This window comes from Palaemon carinicauda, chromosome 18 (assembly GCF_036898095.1).
Source record: "Palaemon carinicauda isolate YSFRI2023 chromosome 18, ASM3689809v2, whole genome shotgun sequence".
Lineage (NCBI taxonomy): Eukaryota > Metazoa > Arthropoda > Malacostraca > Decapoda > Palaemonidae > Palaemon > Palaemon carinicauda.
Genome location: NC_090742.1, coordinates 76042547 through 76065046, shown reverse-complemented (window position 1 = coordinate 76065046; position 22500 = coordinate 76042547). Strand labels below are relative to the sequence as shown.

General features: G+C 36.2%; 1 protein-coding gene across 1 annotated transcript in view; it reads right to left on the bottom strand.

The window, feature by feature from the left end:
- Positions 1-10912: 10912 nt before the first annotated feature.
- The window catches only part of LOC137657374 (parathymosin-like), a 24855-nt gene continuing 13267 nt past the window's right edge, over positions 10913-22500 (bottom strand). Inside the window, exon 4 of the mRNA XM_068391710.1 lies at positions 10913-11013. Within this exon, the coding sequence (XP_068247811.1) occupies positions 10913-11013 (101 nt within the window). The remainder of the gene's footprint in view (positions 11014-22500) is intronic.

Genomic DNA, 22500 nt, shown 5'->3' with positions numbered 1-22500 from the left:
AGTCCTAAGAAATACTAGATTCTCTCTCTCTCTCTCTCTCTCTCTCTCTCTCTCTCTCTCTCTCCTTTGATCTAGGCCTACGTCTGTGTTGCCTTGCAACCTTGTTAATGATTCCTGATATCTAACTAAGAGAATGTTTGTAACATTTTTTTCTCCGTTCGCCATGCTGTAGATCACATGTCATTCTGTTTCAGACTAACCTCACATATGTAGCTAGCTAAAGAAGAAGAAAAAGAAGGAATAGAAGGAGACGTAGGTAGGTGGAGGGATATTGGGAGGGGGGGAGGAGGAAGGGGTGAAGGTAGTGAGGAGGAGAAGGAGGGGGGAGGTAGGAGAAGGAGTAGGAGATTGACTCTGGCACTGCATGACACGGAGGTGCCACGCGTAGGTTGACGACCCCTGGCCCCCAACGATGTTTGTAAAGAACAGCCGGTGTTCGGAACTGTTGTCCGGACAGTGCCCCACGTCGTTACGTAGTGCCCCGGAGTCACTAAGCCTCGGACAACGCGACATTTTGATGTAATAACACCGTAATGTTGCGACGAAGAAGTAACTCGAGCCAGGTTTTGGAGTGCTGGGACCAGATCAATACGCGACGGGCCAGACCTGCTGGAGCTGTTAAGTCCCCCCCCCCCTCCCCCTCACCCTCCCCTACGTACACGTTTCCCTCCCACATGAACACCCTGCCACCGGCCTCCCCTCCCGTCTTACTTTCCTCATTCCACATACACATAAACACACATGTATCTTAACACTTTTGTGCATTCCCACAAGCACGCTTTATAAACACGTAGGCTGTGCAGCGTTATGTTCCTTCTCTCTCTCTCTCTCTCTCTCTCTCTCTCTCTCTCTCTCTCGTAAATATTCTTGTAGAATGTCGTGTTCCTGTGCTTAGGCCTTCCCACGTAATCGCGCCATAATGTTGTTCTTCTTTTCTCACATGTGGAGGTTTCTCAGCGCTTCTGTAATGTGGCGGCCTTTTCATATAATTACATTTGAATTTCTCTCTCTCTCTCTCTCTCTCTCTCTCTCTCTTCTGTTATAGCTTTCTTTTTAATGGATTTCATGCATCTCTCTCACACCCCTACATCATCATAGCTATCCTTTTAGTTGGTCTCTCTCTCTCTCTCTCTCTCTCTCTCTCTCTCTCTCTCTCTTTATATATATATTCCACCTCGTTATCGCTTTCTTTTTAGTTGGTTTCATGGATCTCTCTCTCTCTCTCTCTCTCTCTCTCTCTCTCTCTCTCTCATTTCGGCAGGTGTTCCTTTTCCTCCTCCTCCAGATCCCTTTCTCTCCCGCACCTTCAGCAGCATGTGTTGCCTTCTGCTGGCCTGCCAACTCGACGTGCATTTTCCCACAGCTTGTGTGTATTTGTTCATTGACCCGTTGTGTTGCAGGCCCTTTTTTTTTCCTCCCTCATATTTTTGGGCAAGAGTGTGTGATAATGGGCTTATCTCAATTTATTTTATGGCAGCATCAAGGCTTATTTGATGTGACGTCATTTTCAGTGGTCTTTCGCTCGACCTCCTACTCTTGTGGCTTGGGGGTGCCGGTGGCCCTTCAAGGCTCTATTGATATGATTGGGTAATATTCTGGCGTTTAAGATAATTTTCTATTCACTAGTCGCATATAACATATATATATATATATATATATATGTGTGTGTGTATATATATATATATATATATATATGTGTGTGTATATATATATATATATATATATACATACACACACATGCGGACAACCACACACTGTATGGAAGGACGAGTCAAGGGCTTCTGTTCTGCAGTGGACTAGTAAAGGCTGATGATGATGATGATGATATGTATATAATACTTATAAAGATAATTGTACATATATGTTTAAGTGTATATGTATACATGGATGTCTATATATATACACATGTGTATGCATATATATATGTATACATGTATATATATTTATATATACACACGTGTATATATACCTATACATATATATATATATATATATATATATAAATAAAAGGTTTTCCCGCCATGCATCTTTTTCACTCCCTGGGGATTGCTACTAGAACAGTACTGAGTTCTCATTAAGTCCTTTGGGGAGCAAGTGCTGGTAATAATTTACAACTGTGTGGAGTTATTTGGGACTCGGTCCTAGAAGTCTCGGCTAAGTACTCCCCACTCTACCATGATGCTTACTGGCCACTCTATGAATTGCCTGGGTGATAGCGCCGTGTCTTTTAGCTACCAAGAGGTGTGTATATATATATATATATATATGTGTGTGTGTGTGTGTGTATATATATATATATATATATTTATATATATATATATTGTGTGTGTATGACTGGGTATGTATGTGTATATATATATATATATATATATGTAGGTAGAAGGTTGACCAGGGCACCAGCCACCGGTTGAAATACTACCGCTAGAGTGTTATTGCGTCCTTTGCCAGGCCAGGCAGTACTACCCTGGATCCTTCTCTCTGGTTTCGGGTCATTTTCCTTTTGCCTACACATGCACCGAATAGTTTTGCTTATTCTTTATATATTCTCCTCTGCCCTCATACACCTGACAACACTATGATTACCAAACAATTCTTCCTCGAAAAAGGGGTTAACTACTGCAATGTAATTGTTCATTGGTTACTTTCCTCTTGGTAAGGGTAGAACAGACTCTTTAGCTATGGTAAGCCGGTATGGGAGAAGGACACTCCAAAATCAAACCATTGTTCTCTAATTTTGGGTAGTGCCATAGCCTCTATACCATGGCCTTTCACTATTTTGGGGTAGAGTTCTCGTGCTTAAGGGTACACTTGGGCACACTATTCTATCTTATTTCTCTTCCTCTTGTTTTTTAAAGTTTCTATAGTTTATATATGAAAGTTGTATTTTAATGTTGTTACTGTTCTTAAAGATTTTTATCCAATTTTTTCATTACTTTTCATGTAGTTTCCTTATTTCCTTTTCTCATTCGGCTATTTTCCCTGTTGGAGTCGTCGGGCTTATAGTATGCTGCTTTTCCAACTAGGGTTGTAGCTAAGCAAGTAATAATATATAACATATGTTTGTGTGGTTGTTTAAGGGATGTATGTATGCATATATGCTATATATATATATATATATATATATATATATATATATATATTAATAGTGTGTGGTTAGGGCATATATGTGTGCATATAAGCTAGCTATATATATATATATATATATATATATATATATATATAATGTGTATATATATATATATATATATATATGCTGTATATATGGATGTATGTATAAAGATTATATATAAATATGTGCATATATACTTACATGTGTTTTTGTGTGTTTAAGGGATGTATGTATTCATAAATGCTTGTATGTCAATAACTAATAGACCCATTTCCCTCCAATACAGTGTACTTCATATAATGACAAATAAATACAACACTGACCAGTGCTACATTCATACTATATAATTATTGGATCATGATGAACTCCCTGTGCAGAAAACTTACACGATATTAGCTTTTTCATGCACCCACCTAGAAGGCTCATCACCGTCTCCTCAAACTCCTTACTCACAAACCCCTTCACCGTGCAAGCCTTTAAGTTCTTCCTGGAATTACTGCGGGAACTTATAAATCCTTAGTATCCAACTATGTAGCAGTTGACTAAATTGGCATTCATAAAACCTCGCTAACGACCTTTATAGCTAGTTGCCTTCTAGTTATCGTGTTCTTGACTATAGTATTCATTATTATTTCCGTATGACACGCTTGGGGAGACCTTACTTGAATGAGGTATGAGATGGTTTGCATTAGTTTTGTTTGTAGCACGTATCTATGGTAATGGATGAGAAACTCCCAATAAAGTCCAACTATTCCCAAGAAGATTCAACTTAATACAAGCAAGATAAATATAATAATCCATTGGGTAAAGGGCTAAGCCAACATCGAGCTGAAGTAGATTTCTGCATATCGAGAGAAGGACTTAAAAGATATATGTTTTAGATTAAAAGGCGATTCCAAAAGAATTCTTAATGGAACCAAAGAAAAGTAAGAAATTATCAGGAGGCGACAAATCTCCTAATGAACTCAATCTTATTTCCCACCGTTATCCCTACATTAAGTTTTCGGTTGTCTGATGCCTCCTCTCTAATGAATCCTCTTCCACTAAACCTCTTCTGTCCATATCAATACTATAACAAAATTCCCTCGATTTGTGTTTGGAGACCCCAGGAATCATTCTACAATAATGTAGAAGAAATCCAAGATAATTAGGATGGTGAGCAAATTAATTTCCATGAATCAATGTACATGTTCATAATGTGAAGGTTACTCCTTTTCTTCATTGTGGTTTTTTGAGAGTGAATAGAGGTGGATTCTAATATCTGGTACAGCCTGAAATTTAAGTTATGGATATCAAATAATACCATATATGTAAGCAATAAGTTTTTCATCGGACTCAAATGCTAAAGTTTATAAGATATTTACTCCTTCAGTGTCTGTCAATCAGGTTTACTTATGAAGTTCCACTAGATTTATTATTTGTAAAGTCATGTCTTCACGTCTGTGACAAGTGTATAACTTATTTAGATACCTGCTAAAATGTTAGAGCAGTCCTTCATCAAAGCTAACTTAGTAAGGAACATAGCAAACAGCTAACTCTTGGTAGGGTTTTATGAAGAACGTTTAGCATGCAACTAGCTTAGTAACTAACTAACTCTCTATTTAGTCCCCAACTAGGATTAGTAAGGCTCCAAGTTTCTGATGCGTAAGTTAATACTGATAGGACCATCTGATTACATACTTTTCTTTTTAGAGAAAGTGGCATTTGGATTTCATAATCTTCGTTTGTTTACCAAAAGCTCTCCATCCTATGTTTATCGTTCTTTTAATTTCGGTCTCATGTCCCGGGGAACACTTACTGCCTGTCTCAAGTACGTATATTCTTTATCAGTCGCTAGAGGTTCGTCCATAAGTTCATAACCCTTGCTATTTCCAGCAAGTATTTTGAAGTGAGCATTGGTCTGTCACAGTCTACTAACTTGCATGTACGTAAAATTGTTTATTACAGTAGAGGCAAATTAAAATCATACGTAAAACGTCTAAAATTCTTCAATAGGGAGCCGTACTCATACCGCCTTGCTAGTTAGAAGCTTTTGACCATTGACAAAGTATTAAAGGTTTAATGGCCGCTCATGAATTATAGAGGCAAGGGGCAGTGGCATTGCCCTATCGAGTAGGACAATGCCCTAGAGACTGACCATATGTACATATGATTAGCGTCCAAGTCCTTTCTCCATCCAAGCTAGGACCAAGGAGGCCCAGGCAATGGCTGCTAATGACTCAGCAGATAGACCTATAGGCTCCCCCAAACCCCCCCCCCCTCCTTAGCTCACAAGGATGGTAAGGTTGCAGCGACCAAAGGGACCAACGAGTTTGAGCGGGACTCGAACCCCAGTCTGGCGTTCACCAGTCAGGGACGTTACGACATCGGCCACCAACCAAGCAAAGAATAATCCAGCAGTTATGATTTATATAATTTCATATACAGTGTCAGTATATAGAATGCAGGATCCATTTGATGTTGCATAGTGTAATTCTAATTGACTGCTGTTTTATAGGAAAGCATTCTACTGAGGGGTAATGATAGAATTTAGAATTTCATGTATACCTATTTTACTCCTTCATTATTCGTGTTAGTATAATCATTGCCACTATTAATAGTAGCACCAATTCCAATATAATAATAATAATAATAATAATTATTATTATTATTATTATTATTATTATCATTAATTCGATTTTCCCATTTCCCCGAGAATTCTAGCTTGCGTGATTTTTACTTAAACGTAAAAAGCATTTTAATTCCATTTTATAATTCATATTTAATGTTAATAACTTACTCCATAAATAAACGCTCATATTATTAAAACCTTATTAGTTTTTAACCAACAGAAAATATTCTGGAACAAGTTTTAAAATGTTGTTCAGCAAAAGTTGATGTTATAATCACCGTGGTAATGGAGAACTATATTTATTTTTCTCGTAGTCGACTGTATTCTCAAATGTTTATTTATTTACCGTCGATCTGTTGAAGTTGTCAGGAAGCATTGGGAGGCGTAGGTGCGTAACTCCTGCGTAAGAATATTTTTTTTTTTCTGTATGGAAAAAGTAAGTTATTTATTGAGTTCTTTTTAGCTATGAATTAATTTGTTTACTGCTATTGTATATTTGAAACGGGATAGATTGTTGTTTTTGTTATTATTATTATTATTATTATTATTATTATTATTATTATTATTATTATTGTTGTTGTTGTTGTTGTTATTATTTTATTCGTTCTAACTTTAAAAGAAAGCTATATATAAATTATATATATATATATCTATATATATATATATATATATGTATATATATATATATATATATATATATATATATATATGTATACATACAACGGTTGAAAGATATGAATGATTCGTTTATGATCGAGAAATTTGTCCCTTTAGTAAGTTCAGATCTAAAGAATGTGCCCAATTTGTACCAGCTTGAATAAATTACTAAAAGACTACCAACAAGAATGCGTTACAAAATGAATAACAGGTATAATGAGTTACAAAGAAACTTTCCCTATTCCCTATAATGTGTCACTAAGTAACTTCCAAGTAGTATATGTTACGAAGTTACTTTCATTCAGAATACGTTAAAAAGTGACGTGTGGTCAAAATGCCTTACAAGTGTATTTCAAAAAGACTACCAGTGAGAATATTTGGCAAAATGACTACCAGTAAGAAAATGTTAGAAAATGACTGTCAGTTAGCAAAAGTTACTAAGTGATTATAAGACAAATGCGTTACAAAGTGACTTCAAGCCTGAATGCATACAAATGGACTTCCTGCTACGAGTTAAAAAAGACTACCAGTAAGAATGTATAAAAAAAAAAATATATATATATATATAAAAGAATGCGTCACAAATTGACTACCAGCAAGAATGCGTTGTAATGTGACTACGAGCAAGAATCTGTTACAAGGGGACTGCCAGCAAGAATGGATTACAAGTGACTACCAGCAAGAAAGCGTTACAGTGTGACAGCAGCATAAATCTTTTTCAAAGCCTTTGGCCATACATAAAGGCCTCAGCGAAGGAATGTGGCAGGAAGGGATACCGTCATGAAAACCAGCTGAAATTATGTCACAACTGATTCTATATCTTTACGGCAATCTGATTACCAAGTTAGCTATAACAAACTCATAAGGGTTGTGGCAGCCTTTAGGAAACGTCCCTGCCTGGCAATCTGTTGGACGGGGGTTTGAGACCCGTTCAAGCTCGATACTGTAGTTTCTAGTGGTGTCTACATCCTCAACATCCTTGAGTTAAGGATGGAGGGCTTGGGGGAGCATATAGGTCTACCTGCAGTGTCAGCATCAGCTATTCCCTGACCCTCCCTGGCCTTAACGTGATGGAAAGGGTACTTTGAGCGCTGGTCATTATGTATATATGGTCAGTGTCTATGACATTACCCTGTCCCTTCCGTCTGCCATTCATGAGTCACCTTTAAACTGACCTTTAGAATAACTATATCATGATAGGCTTAGATGACAGCCTTGAAATGTGAGCTTTTTGCATTTTGTCTTGAGGCCTAAACGCGAGTTATTTTTAAATGGACTCAACTCTTTGCTCTCTTTCTCTAATATATTAATTGCTTAAAGAATTACGGCTGGACTTCCAAAGACGCCTAGAGACAGTGGACACAAACAATTGTAAAGGATAACAGTTTAAAATGAAAAAGACCAAAATGTTCTGTGTAAGTACGCATATAAATGTATATATATATATATATATATATATATATATATATATATATATATATATACATATGTATATATATATATATATATATATATATATATATATGTATGTATATATATATATATATATATATATATATGATAAATTTTGCACATTCAATTCTAAGTACAAAATACCTGAATTCGACAGGTATAAGTATAGTAGAATTGTCATTGACTTTTATCTTCCTTCGTGGCCGAATGGGTTAGTCACTGTCTATATAAGCTTGCCGACCAGGGTTCGATTCCCGGCCAGAGCCAAGCTCTTGTCTTTGTGAGATTTCGCCTGGGGCTCTGATCCCGAGGTCGTTAAGAGAATCCAGACATTAATATATCAAAATATATATGGCTTATTTGAATATGAAAAACACGTAAAAATGTGCAAAATTTATCATTAATTGAATGCCAAGTAACAAACTACCAATTAGCTACGATGGTGAAGATGGGTTGATTTCAATTCTAAGTACAAAATACCTGAATTCGACAGGTATAAGTATAGTAGAATTGTCATTGACTTTTATCTTCCTTCGTGGCCGAATGGGTTAGTCACTGTCTATATAAGCTTGCCGACCAGGGTTCGATTCCCGGCCGGAGCCAAGCTCTTGTCTTTGTGAGATTTCGCCTGGGGCTCTGATCCCGAGGTCGTTAAGAGAATCCAGACATTAATATATCAAAATATATATGGCTTATTTATATATATATATATATATATATATATATATATATATATATATATATATATATATATATATATATATATATACTGTATATGTCTGTGTGTGTAATTAACCATGGACAAGGTCTATTCAAATTCAAAAGGAACTAAGTCAGAAAACTTTCAAATGCATTCTTATGTCGCTTACTTATTAGATACTTCCCACCAAAGTACTTAAAAAAAAAAGTTAATCAAAATCACAAACCTTGACCACTCTTTTGTCTTATTAATACAGTCCTTTACTTTCATTTGCGCCATATTTAATGATGGATACTGCTTGATTAAAAAAAAAAAAACTTCATCCACAACTTTCTTTATATTATTATTATTATTATTATTATTATTAATATTATTATTATTATTATTATTATTGATTGCTAAGCTACAACTCTAGCTGGAAAAGCAAGATTCTCTAAGCTCAGGGGCTCTAACAGTGAAAATAACTCAGTGAGGAAAGGAAACAAGAAAAAAAAAAGAATATTCTAAGAACAGCAACACGAATACAAATATTTCCTATATAACTATAAAATCTTTAACAAAACAAAAGAAGAGGAATATGATAGAATAGTGTGTCCGAATGTTTTCTTAAGCAAGAGAACTCTAATCCAAGACAATGGAACACCATGGTACAGAGGCTATGGCATTACCCAAGGCTAGAGAACAATGGTTTGATTTTGGAGTGTCCTCCTAGAAGAGCTGCTTACCAAGGCTAAAGAGTCTCCTCTACACTTATCAAGAGGAAAGTAGCCACTGAACAAGTAGTGCAGTAGAAGAAGAATTGTTTGCTAATTTTAGTGTATCAGGTGTATGAGGGCAGAGGAGAATATATACAGAATAGGCTAGGCTATTTAAAGTTTATATATGAAATATTTGTTTTAATGTTGTTACTGTTCTTAAAATATTTTATTTTTCCTTGATTCCTTTCCTCACTGGGCTATTTTCCCTGTTGGGGGCCCTGGCCTTATAGCATCATGCTTTTCCAATTAGGGTTGTAGCTTAGCAATTAATAATAATATATATATAGGCAATGGGAAAATTAACCGTAACCAGAGAGAAGGATCCAATGCAGTACTGTCTGGCCAGTCAAAAGGCCCCATAACTCTCTAGCGGTAGCATTTCAACGGGTGGCTGGTGCCCTGAGCAACCTACTACCTACAGACTATTTATGAATGCAGAAGTGATTTGCTCAAATACATCCAGGAATTTATTTCATAAATATAACGACGGTGCATGCGAATTATTAATCTATATTTTCCTTCTCTGTGTGTGTGTGTGCTGAATTTACGTCAAGTAAATAGTGGGTGGAAGGTGGTATCTATAAGAGTAAATTGGAATGATTATAAGGCTCTAAATTCCTGCCGAAATTGAATGCAGCCGTTGCTATTCACGGACGCTATAATTAAATTTTATAACGATCGAGTTTATGATGACACAGCCCTCCCGTTTCAAAGGGTCCTCCACCCCCGCCCCCACCTTTCGTCATTCTCCCCTCCCCCCCTTGCCCACCTACCCTTCCTCGTTCTTGTCAAGGACGTCTCAATTCTGTTGGGTGTGACGGCTTCGGCGCGAACCAATGAATAACAAGTAATTGGATATCTTGGCTTCCATTGGCTGACATTCCGGAGACCGTTACAGTTTAAATTGAAAAGGAATTTTTGAATGAATATCTTGAATGTTGATTGGATGCCTCTATGAATGTCGTTATGTCCCCCATTTTTTTCTTCATGTACTTGATTAGTATTTTCTCCCCATTAAAGGTTGCGTGGTCCCTCCTGACGCTGGCTGCCGCCGGCGGCGGTTGGGTTTAAAAAGTTGTTTAGGTTGTTGGCGGTGGAGTACTTGAGGGAACTTGGTGGTTGGGTATTTTTGAGTGGAGATGATGACGACAACGATGATTTCGATTGTACGTTAGTCGCTATTTGATGATGACTTGCTCGCTTACGCTTTATTTTCGGCGCTGGTTGACGGCAATGAGTTTGTAATTTTAAATGATTTTCAATGGAGGTAATGAAGACGGTGTTGCTTTTAATGGCCATTTTCATTTTTTACTAGCTGTCAAGCGCACGTGACACTTCACACGGTCGCTCAGACAATGTTTTGTTTTCATCCCCGAGTGGATGGACAGCTTTCCCCCAGTTCGCTATTCCTTGTGGCATTGCTAAATAAGTCAGAGTGTCAGTTTGTGCTGTGATAGTGATCGCTCTTGATGACATAGGGGTTCCCGAGTCAATGGTAGACCTTAACCGTTTTAGCTTTGGTGTTATCTACCCGTTAACAGAAGCCATCAGCAGAGGGAGTGGCGGTGATGGGAACAGCAACAGCAGCATCAGGCTTCTGTTGCAGTTGTGGGAAATGATTGCTGTTAGGCTGATGGATACTGGTTGATTGCATGGAATGTGGGAAGTTGGTAAGTTTTAGGAACAACTTGGACGACGGTTTCATCTCTGATATTTCTCACGTGTCCTGTTTTTTAGAAGAGATTGAAAAGAGGAGATGGGAGTATTTGAAATCGTAACATTGCTGGTTAAGTGAGGTTTAACTTTTAGAGTTTGTATCTGTTTTTAAAAGCGGTATATGCTCTGGTTGACTTACAATTGCAAAATCAAGGAATAGACGTAGTATAATGAGTCTGCTGTAAAGCATAATTTGATGTTAGAGGTCAAATATATTATACGTTAAAGAATAATTTTCTTATAGGCAAGGAATAACTTAATGGCAATATATTTCGTGCGTGCTGAAGGTCCTCTTGCTTTAGTAGGCCTACATGATAGAAATGAAGAACGCACAAAAACTATACGGCATTACATTTTATCAATTATCTTTTATAGTGTACAATTAATTTTATATTTTTCCTACATATGTATATTTCATTTCATCGGGAAACATATCTAAATTCCTACACGTAACCTCCACCCCCTTCATGCGTATGTATGTGCAGGTGTATGTAATATGGCGATACTTTTGTTTCTCTCTCTCTCTCTCTCTCTCTCTCTCTCTCTCTCTCTCTCTCTCTCTCTCTCTCTCTATATATATATATATATATATATATATATATATATATGCTTGCCCAATATGATCTTTCCATCGCTAAAATGTACTAGTTTGTATAGCCAACGTAACTTATCGCTGTATCCATTACTACGACTACTCTCATCCGGGCCTTTTCAATGCAGGGCCCCGTACTTAACACATTCCTGATCGCCGTTTATTACTGCACAGGAGACCCTGTTATTTAGAGCAGTATTATTTGAAAGACTGGTGGGTTGCTGTGGCCTGATTGGTAACGTCTCTGCCTGGTGATCATCAGTCGGGGGTTCGTGTCCCGCTCAAACTCGTTAGTGCCATTAGTGTCTGCAACCTTACCATCCTTGTGAGCTAAGGTTGGGGGGTTTTGGGGAGCTTATAGGTCTATCTGCTGAGTCATCGGCAGCCACTGCCTGGCCCTCCCTGGTCCTAGCTTGGGTGGAGAGGAGGCTTGGGCGCTGATCATATACTATATGGTCAGTCTCTAGGGCATTGTCCTGCTTGCTATGGCAATGTCACTGTCCCTTGCCTCTGCCATTCATGAGCCACCTTTAAACTGATGCGATGAAATTATCTACGGTCATGGGAATGGCTAGAGCAAGGCCAATATATATTGGCCTTGGGCTAGAGAAGCCTTGTCCAATACTTCGTCGTTTACAGTAGGTGCATGCGTAGCTTGCGTGACAAGCACTAAAGAACGTTCTCGAACGTTTCGTGGCTCTCAGTTACTTGCAAGTGTATCATTGTTAATGTAATCGCCGCGATGAAATTATTATTGTCATTGGTGTACTAAACCGTAAAAAATATCGTAATGTTATATAAGGTTGAAATGACCAAGATTGGACCCGATCCTTCTAATGTACTGGAGGTCGGACTACGGGAACTTTATTCTTGAATACTTTGTCGGGGACAGTGGCAGGTGGTTAGAGAAGCACTAAAGTTAAATATCCTTAGGACCACCGGGATTACACGCATGTAATCTGATTATATTTATCATTTTTACTACAATTACTCAAAATACAACAAATGTAGCCGTTTCCAGTCCACTGCAGGATAAATGTCTGACATGTCCATATTCATGTCACTGATTTAGTCAATTTTCATCTACGCTGACCACTGCAGGTTGATGATGGTGGGAAGCTTTTGTCTGGTCGCTCTCGGCAAACCAACCTAGTATGGGTTTGCTGATCATAGCGATACACAAATCCTTTCATCATGTTAAAGTATCCTCACTCAAAATACGTATGTGTATATTGAACAAGAGAATAATGTCCTGAAATTATTTAATATCCTAATTATACAGTAAAATGCACTTTTAGGAAGACCAGAATAAATTAGACAAGATTATAGAAATTATAATTAAGCCTATTGGCAAACCGGAGGGATTTACCTGAGCTCATGAACATGAACTTGCATGATATCATTAAAGATTTGAAGGTTATTCTCGAATGGAATGAAAGCAAGATGCACCTGACCTGTCATTTTATTAATATACTCGAATGAACCAAACGAAGTTAACTCTTGGTGTAATTTTATTAGTCATGCGTGACAGGCAAGGGATAGTGACAGTGTCCTAGCAGGACAATGTCCTAGAGACTGACTAGGCAAGGGACAGTGACAATGTCCTAGCAGGACAATGCCTGAGCACGACAATGTCTTAGAGACTGACCAGGCAAGGGAGAGTAACAATGCCCTAGAGACTGGCCAGGCAAGGGACAGTGACAATATCTTAGCAGGACAATGTCCTAGAGACTGACTAGGCAAGGGACAGTGACAATATCTTAGCAGGACAATGCCCTAGAGACTGACCTGGCAAGGGACAGTGACAATATCTTAGCAGCACAATGCCTTAGAGACTGACCAGGCATGGAGAGGGACAATGCTCTAGAGATTGACCAGGCATGGACAGGGACGGTAATAGAATCTCTAGGAGTAACAATGTTAACACTTACTATCTTCTTTAAGGGGAAATAAAGTATAGGCAAGCAAACGTAAGTATCTATGTATTGGTGTGTATATGGGGTATATTGCTCGTCGCTTAGAAAAATATATGTAATATATATGTATATGTATAATATATATATATATATATATATATATATGTGTGTGTGTGTGTGTGTGTGTGTGTGTGTGTGTGTGTGTGTGTAAATGAGTAAAAGATAGCTTTTTACTTCCTAGAAGGCACTCTGAACATAAAGGTCTCCATTACATCCTCCATAGCCACTCCCTTCAGAGGAACATGGTGTAGTATGTATGTAGGTATATATATATATATATATATATATATATATATATATATATATATATATACTGTATATGTATATATGTATATACATATACATATATGTATGTATGTGTGTGTTGTGCATATGTGTATAAATATTTATTTGTATATATTTTTGTGAGTGGGAAGTAGAGCGAGAGATATATATACCTTATTTTATGGAATTGGACAGCTGTATTTGACATGAAGGGCAACTCGAGGGACAATTGAGGATGTGGTTTATTGTACGCATTATGCCTTTTCCTTTCCACCTATTTTCCTTTTTATAATGTTTATATTCATTTTTTATTTTCGGTAGCAACATGCCTTAGAAGGCATTTTATGATAAAGGTTTTGTTTTAATACTATTTAATTGCCTTTTTTTATGGAGTTTAACGCTTCTTATTTAACATAATGGCTGAGAGTGAAGAATATTAGTTTTTTTTTTAATGTGAAATAACATTTCCCCGTTATTTTGTTAATAATATACCTATTAATTACATTTGCTGATCTAATGGCAAGCTTTTTCAGGAGACATGCTTAATATCTTTACTCATCTCCCTATGTAATAATGAGCAGGTGTCTGGCTATGTATATAAATATATACTGTATATATATTCTTTCCTGTCAGGCTCAGAGGGAGAGGGAGTAGTCATAATCTGGTGAACGGAGAGGTACATTGGAAAACCACACTCCCACAAATTGTCAAGCCAGCAGTTGTAGTTAGGAAATAGGGAGGGTGGGAAGAGTAGAATGCCTGTGCCCGCATATCTATATAAATATTTAGAATATTTTCCAGTAGGATTTTACTTTTACAACTAGGGTTGCAGCTTGACCAAGCAATGCTGATGAAAAGTACTGCTTGAGCAACAACCAAACTTACGTACCACTGAGAGTAGACAGCAGCGTAGAGACAGAAAAGTACTGGTGGGGAGACAGTTCCTCTTTTTTAGCCCCCCAGCAACAAACCCCCCTCGAATGCATCCGAGTGTAGTCCCTCTGGCGAGTTATTCCTTCGGAGATGAATTTCCTTTGCGGTTTCTGTCGGAGTGATAGGAAATGTCAAATGTAAAATCCATAAAGTTGGGGAGTTTAGAGTAACAGAAAAGACATCTGAGAGAGGGGAGAGAAAAGAGAGAAAGAGAGAGATATGGAGAGTGGTAGGGGGAGAATAGAAAAAGACAGCCCTAAATGGACTTATCCTGGCTATTTGCATAAACTGCAAAAGCGTCCGCAATCGATTTAGCTCCGTGCGGAATTCCCCTGTGTGTGTGTATGACTGCGTATGTACGTATTAAGCACACAAGGTGTTTGCATACAAGGCAGGGAATGTGTATATATATCGGGAAGGAATGAAAGCCGGAGAGAGAGAGAGAGAGAGAGAGAGAGAGAGAGAGAGAGAGAGAGAGAGAGAGAGAGAGAGAGAGAGAGAGAGAGAGGACAGCCCGAGGGCAGAGTGTTCTTATTTATTTCCTCTCTTTTGCCAATGCAATTTATCCACCGACACCTATTGTACTCTGGCGAATGTTAAAGGGGAATTATTGTGCAGAATTCAGTGCATCCCCCTGTAGAATACCTCGTCCTTTCTGATTCAAGGGCGGGGAAATAAGTTTTCGGCGAAATGACATCGTATATCAGGAGGAGAGGAATTTCCCCCTTTGTCCTGAGATTTAGTTGGTGGGATTTCACGGGTTATTTGATTCATCTAGGTTAGGTTGGTGCAAAAAGAGGGGGGGGGGGAGGAACCTAGATATTTCCTCCAATGCTCTCCTCTATTCAATCTTTCCCTTCCCCCCTCGCCTCCCCCCTCCCCCGAAGTAATTAGAGTGCTTTATCCCCGAATTTTGCTGAAATCTCGCTGGTTGCGAATTAGCCGAGGAGCGTTGTTTTCTTTTCCATTTCTTAGCTGCGAAGTTGGTATCATTTTTCAAAAGCCGAAAATATGTAAGAATGCTTCATGAGAATTGTCTTCTCATAATTTTTAAATTTATGTGTGTATATACTGTATATATATATATATATATATATATATATATATATATATATATATATATATATATATGTATATATATATATTTATATATATACATATATATATATATATATATATATATATATATTAAACACATACGTATATATATATATGTATGTATATATATATAGATATATATATATATATATATATATATATATATATATATTTTATATATATATGTATATATATATTTTATATATATTATATATATATATATTTTATATATATATATATATATATATATATATATATATACAATGTATTTTTATGCATTTATAATATATGCACACAAATATATTTCATTCTGAGTGGGGATACCTTACCGTGATGAAAAAGTTTGTGCATTGCCGTGATCAGCTAAGTTATACTAGTCAGGGCCACCCTTACGAAGTTGGTTTGCTGTGAGCAATCAGACTAAAGTCTCGCACCATCACCAATCCGCAGTGGCCAGCGTGGTGATGAAAACTGGGCCAATCCCCGACATTATCAAGGACATGTCTGAGGCCGTTGTCCTTCAGTGGATATATATATATAATATATATATATATATATATATATATATATATATATGTATGTATATGTATATATATATATATATATGTATATATATATATATATATATATATATATATATATATATATATATATATATATATTTATATTTATGTGTATCAATGACGTAAAATAACTGAGCTAATTCTAAGTATGTGTTACTTATACTAGTTCAGGGGTTAATTATAGGTAAAATTTAGATAAAATGAAAATAGTCGTTCATCATTGCTTTATTGTATATATTTATACAATTATTGAAAAATTAATGAAACCCATTTCAAATGTATTCACATAGTAATACCATTTGCAATTAAGTACTACGGGTAATAGGAGTTGTCGTGCAATGGCCAAGTAGATAGCTTTTAAGATAATATAATTGGAAAGATAATTTTAAGAATTCTTAAGTAATGCAAAGGAACTTCAAGAGTATTATATTTATAGTACTTAAAGTATTTCAATTTAGGAGTGTAACTGTTCCTTTTTTCATCTATTGTTAAATTGGACTATTTTTAACACTTCTCAATTGTTGACCAAGCTGACATGAGTCTTTTTATAATTTATATATGACATATATGTTTTCGACGTTGTTAATAGTTTATATAGGACATATCTGTTTTGACGCTGTTACTGTTTTTAGAATGATATATTGTTAATTTATTTTCATCATTTACTTATTTCCTTATTTTCTTTCCTCATTGGGCCATTTTTCCCTGTTGGGGCCCTTGGGCTTATAGCATCTTGCTTTTCCAACTAGGGTTGTAGCTTGGCTAGTAATAATAATAATGATAATAATAATAATAATAATAATAATAATAATAATAATAATAGATTTAAGCAATTCGTCATTAAAATGTCACAAAAAATGGGCAACGAGTATCATTCCATGAAAATAACTTACGACAGTGATGAAAGATATATCGATAAAAGCAAGTCCTTATTGATTGATTGATTGACTTATTTGGCATAATCAATCTAATTATTTGCTTTTATAGAGGTTCGTATTTTTTCCATATTTTACCTTTCAGTTATATGCGCAATAGCTATCTCAATCAAGCTATTTATATTCATTTACAGATGTCTGAGAAAAATGATTGTTCTAGCACTTTAAGACAAATTTTTTCGCAGCAATCCATAGAATTCTCTTTCAACTTGTCATTTTTATCTTAATCATAGATATCTAATTTAGAAGGATGCTAAAGATTTTCAACATTTCCACTTGTGAACGACACCAAAAAGGGTAGTTTATCAACATTTCCACTTGTGAATGACACCAAAAAGGGTAGTTTATCAACATTTACACTTGTGAACGACACCAAAAAGGGTAGTTTATCAACATTTCCACTTGTGAACGACACCAAAAAAGGGTAGTTTATCAACATTTCCACTTGTGAACGACACCAAAAAGGGTGGTTTATCAACATTTCCACTTGTGAACGACACCAAAAAGGGTAGTTTATCAACATTTCCACTTGTGAACGACACCAAAAAGGGTAGTTTATCAACATTTCCACTTGTGAAGACACCAAAAAGGGTAGTTTATCTTAAAAACCCAACTTTATAGATCGTTTTAAGATTCATTTTTGTGACCAAAGATAACGGGTTTTGTGGGGAGCCTATATGCCTACCAGCTGAGTCATTAGCAGTCATTGCCTGGCCCTCCCTGGTCCTAGTTGTGATGGAGAAGGTGCTTGGGCGCTGACCATATATATATATATGGTCAGTCTCTAGGGCATTGTCATTATCCCTTGCCTCTGCCATTCACGAGTGGCCTTTAAAAACTTTAAATACAGTCAGCTAAGGAGAGATATATTGCCAAAAAAAAGTGGAACGTATCGAATTGGATATTGTTATTAATATTATTATTATTATTAATTGCTAAGCTACAATCCTAGTTGGAAAAGCAGGATGCTATAAGCCCAGGGGCCCCAACAGGGAAAATAGCCCAGTGAGGAAAGGAAAAAAGGGAAAATCAAATATTTCAAAAGCAGTAACAACATTCAAATAGATATTTCCTAAATAAACTATAAATACTTTTAACAAAACAAGAGGAAGAGAAATTAGATAGAATAGTGTGCCCGAGTGTACCCTCAAGCAAGAGAACTCTAACCCAAGACAGTGGAATACCATGGTACAGAGGCTATGACACTACCCAAGACTAGAGAACAATTTTTTGATTTTGGAGTGGCCTTCTCCTATGTATGTATGGATGTCATATGGATACATGAATAAACAAACTAGGATAAATAAAGTCACAGTTACGTACTTCCATTCCATTAAGATATGTATAGCTATGTATCCCATGTGTGTTTTCCTACTTCCAACAAATATTTTTTTATTTTCATTCATTCCTTTTCCGTCCTTTCAATATCCTTCTCCATTCACGCCAACAAGAACATCCTTCTCTTGACTCTCGGGTGGCATTCAGCGTCCTAACATTGCACCAGGAGACCCAATATACATATAAATGTGAAATCTTACAATATATCAGAGAGAGAGAGAGAGAGAGAGAGAGAGAGAGAGAGAGAGAGAGAGAGAGAGAGAGAGAGAGTAAACTTTATTTTAATTCCTATTGTTTTAGAATATACAGACCATTAAGTGAATTTGGTTTTCCGTTTAATTACATGTGAATTCTTACAATATATATATATATATATATATATATATATATATATATATATTATATATATATATGTATATATATATATGTATGTATGTATAAATTTTATATATATATATAAAATATATATGTGTGTATAAAGAGAGAGAGAGAGAGAGAGAGAGAGAGAGAGAGAGAGAGAGAGAGAGAGAGAGAGAGAGAGAGAGAGAGAGAGAATTAAGGTAAGGTAAGGTGGAAAGGGGGGATAGGAAGAATAAACTTCTATATTTCAATCATTATTATTTTAGAAATCTTACAATATATCAGAGAGAAGGGGAAAGAGGAGAGAAGAAGAGAAGAGAAGGAAAGGGAAGGGAAGGGAAGGGAAGTTGGAGGGAAGGGGGATAGAGAGAATCAACCTCGTGATACCAATCCTTATTGTTTTAGAATATACAGCCCATTAAGAGAATTTTTGTTTTCTCCGTTTAATTACGACGTCAGTACGACTTAGCTTAACAATGCCCCCATTGCTTTGTTATTAAACAATCCTCTTAAGTAATTTAGCCGTTATTGCTTTGTTGTGAAGGTATTCGGTTATGTATGGGCTAAGGAAACCTATTCAATCTCGTTACTCAAGTTATTTGTTTTCTGGGTTAGTGTTTTCTTGATCAGGTTTTTGCATAATGTCTAATGGGTTTAAAGGTCCCTCATGTATGGCAGAAGCAAGGGACAGTGATAATGTACTAGCAGCACAATGCCCTCGAGACTGTCCATATATACATATGATTAGCGCTCAAGCCCCCTCTCCACCCAAGCTAGGACCAGAGAGGGGCATGGAATGGCGGTAGTATGGCCTCCAATAACTTAACAAATCTCCCGTATATTATAAAGAGCTAGTGTTCTGGCTATATATATATATATATATATATATATATATATATATATATATATATATATATATATATATATATATATATATATATATATATATATATATAAGAACATTTACAAGCATACATGGACTTCCGTGTGGCAATTACAAAAATCAAATAGATCACCTTGCCATTAGTATTCTAAATTTATCCAAAAAATAAAATAAACATGTTATTTATAATTTATATTATTGTGACATTACACTGGAAGCTTATTTACCCAGAAGCTCATTTTTATTATTGCTTGCTAATCTGCAACTCTAGCTGGAAAAACTGAATGTTATAAACCCAAGGGCTTCAACATGAAAAAATAACATAATGGACAAAAAAATAACCATATGATAAGTAAGGAATAAAGAAAAGAAGATATCTTGATCAGTAACAGCGTTAAAATAGATCTGTTATATATAAACTATGAAGACTTATGTAAGTCTGTTGAACATAACATTAGCTGTAAATTTCAGCTTCTAAAATTTCATGGATTCAACTGTCTGATAAGGAGGATCATTCCATAATTTGATCACAGATGGAATAAAACTTTTAGAATACTTGTGTTGGAGAAGGCAAGACTGTTCGAATTAACTGCATCATTAATTTGAATTTCAACATTTCCTTTCCCTTAAACTATAAACTACAATTAGCCATAGACGTTCACATGATGGTTGAAGGTATAATACACCATGTATAATACACTAGATCAAATAGTCGTTTCTTAACTTATTTCCTTAAGAATACAGTAGATAATAAGTGTCCGTTATAACTGACGTTTTCATTAACTTTCGGCTCAAGAGATTAACTAGCATTATATGAGAAAACCATGTAATACTTACTCATTACAGTGCAATAAGGGTTTAAGGTGATGGTGCTTACGATCACCATATTTTCATTGCTAACGACACGCTTACATATGTGCGCACTACGCTGGGAAAGTGGTGCTTGCTAAGTGACTGCGGACAATTGAATTTGTCTGTACTGATCATTGCGTATCTAAGGTTGTGGTAGCCGATGTGGTAACGTCCATGTCTGGTGAACGCCAGACTGGGGTACGAGTCCCTCTCAAACATGTAAGTTTCTTTGGTCGCTGCAACTTCGCCATCCTTGTGAGCTAAGGATGGGGTGGGGGTTTGGGGGAGCCTACAAGTCTATCTGCTGCGTCATTGGCAGCCACTGCCTGGCCCTCCTTGTTGTAGCTTGGGTGGAGAGGGGTTTTGGGCGCTGATCATATGTATATATGGTCAGTCTTTAGGGCATTGTCCTAATCGATCGGGCAATGTCACTGTCTCTTGCCCCTGCCAGTCATGAGTGGCCTTTAAACATTTAAACCTTTATTGTATGGTTGTCTTAGTTTCAGAAGCCCTTGGTCAAGGGCTTTGATAATATGAAGGGGATTTTATTTTCAGGTGATTACAAATTTGTATTTTTCCTATGTAATTTATTGTAAGTTCAGTCAATTGAAAAATAATATTTTCAGTACATACGCTACACCCTAATTTCGTGGGGGTGTCATTGTTACTTTTGATACTCTGAAGGGGATTTTATTTTCAGGTGATAACAAATTCGTATTTTTCTTACGTAATTTATTGTAAGTTCATTCCATTCAAAAATAATATTTTCTGTACTATGCTACACACTAGTTTCATAATAGTCATCTTAGAAATGCTGTATCAAATGGCTGTGGAATCGTTGGGTAATATGCTAGATTCTAGTTAAAGAAAACTAAATGTATAAACCTGAAATAAGATGATACTTAGATATTTTGTCCGGCGGTAAAAAAGAACAAAAACTCTCTGTGGTAACGTGTAATTGGATTACGCAAATAATTAACAGAAAAGCAATTGAAAAAAAAAAAAGAACTAAACGAACTAGATTTGAAAAACGATAAAAATCCATCGATATTCATTAGGAAGTTTGTGTATATATATATATATATATATATATATATATATATATATATATATATATATATATAGTCATATCTATTACGCCACCTTGATGAAAACTGATCAATTACTGTTAGAAGACTGGTATCGACAATGCAAAATCATTTTAAATTACTCTCGAAAATAGTTAATTTCCGAGGCATCTCTCTCTCTCTCTCTCTCTCTCTCTCTCTCTCTCTCTCTCTCTCTCTCTCTCTCTCTCTCTCAGTTTTCACGCCACTGAGGAAAGCTGATCAATCACTGCTAGACAATCGACATCGGCATTGCAAAATAATTTGAATTTATTCTCCGAAATCACGTTAATTCCCAATTTATTCTCTCTCTCTCTCTCTCTCTCTCTCTCTCTCTCTCTCTCTCTCTCTCTCTCTCTCTCTCTCATTTTTACGTCACTGTGAGGAAAACTGATCAATCAGTGCTATACGATCGACATCGACATTGCAAAAAAATTGTTAAATTTATTCCCTGAAATCGGGTTAATTCCCAATTTATTCTCTCTCTCTCTCTCTCTCTCTCTCTCTCTCTCTCTCTCTCTCTCTCTCTCTCTCTCTCTCTCTCTCTCTCTGAGTGGATCAACTTCATTTAGTTCATTTAGATAAATCACATTTTTC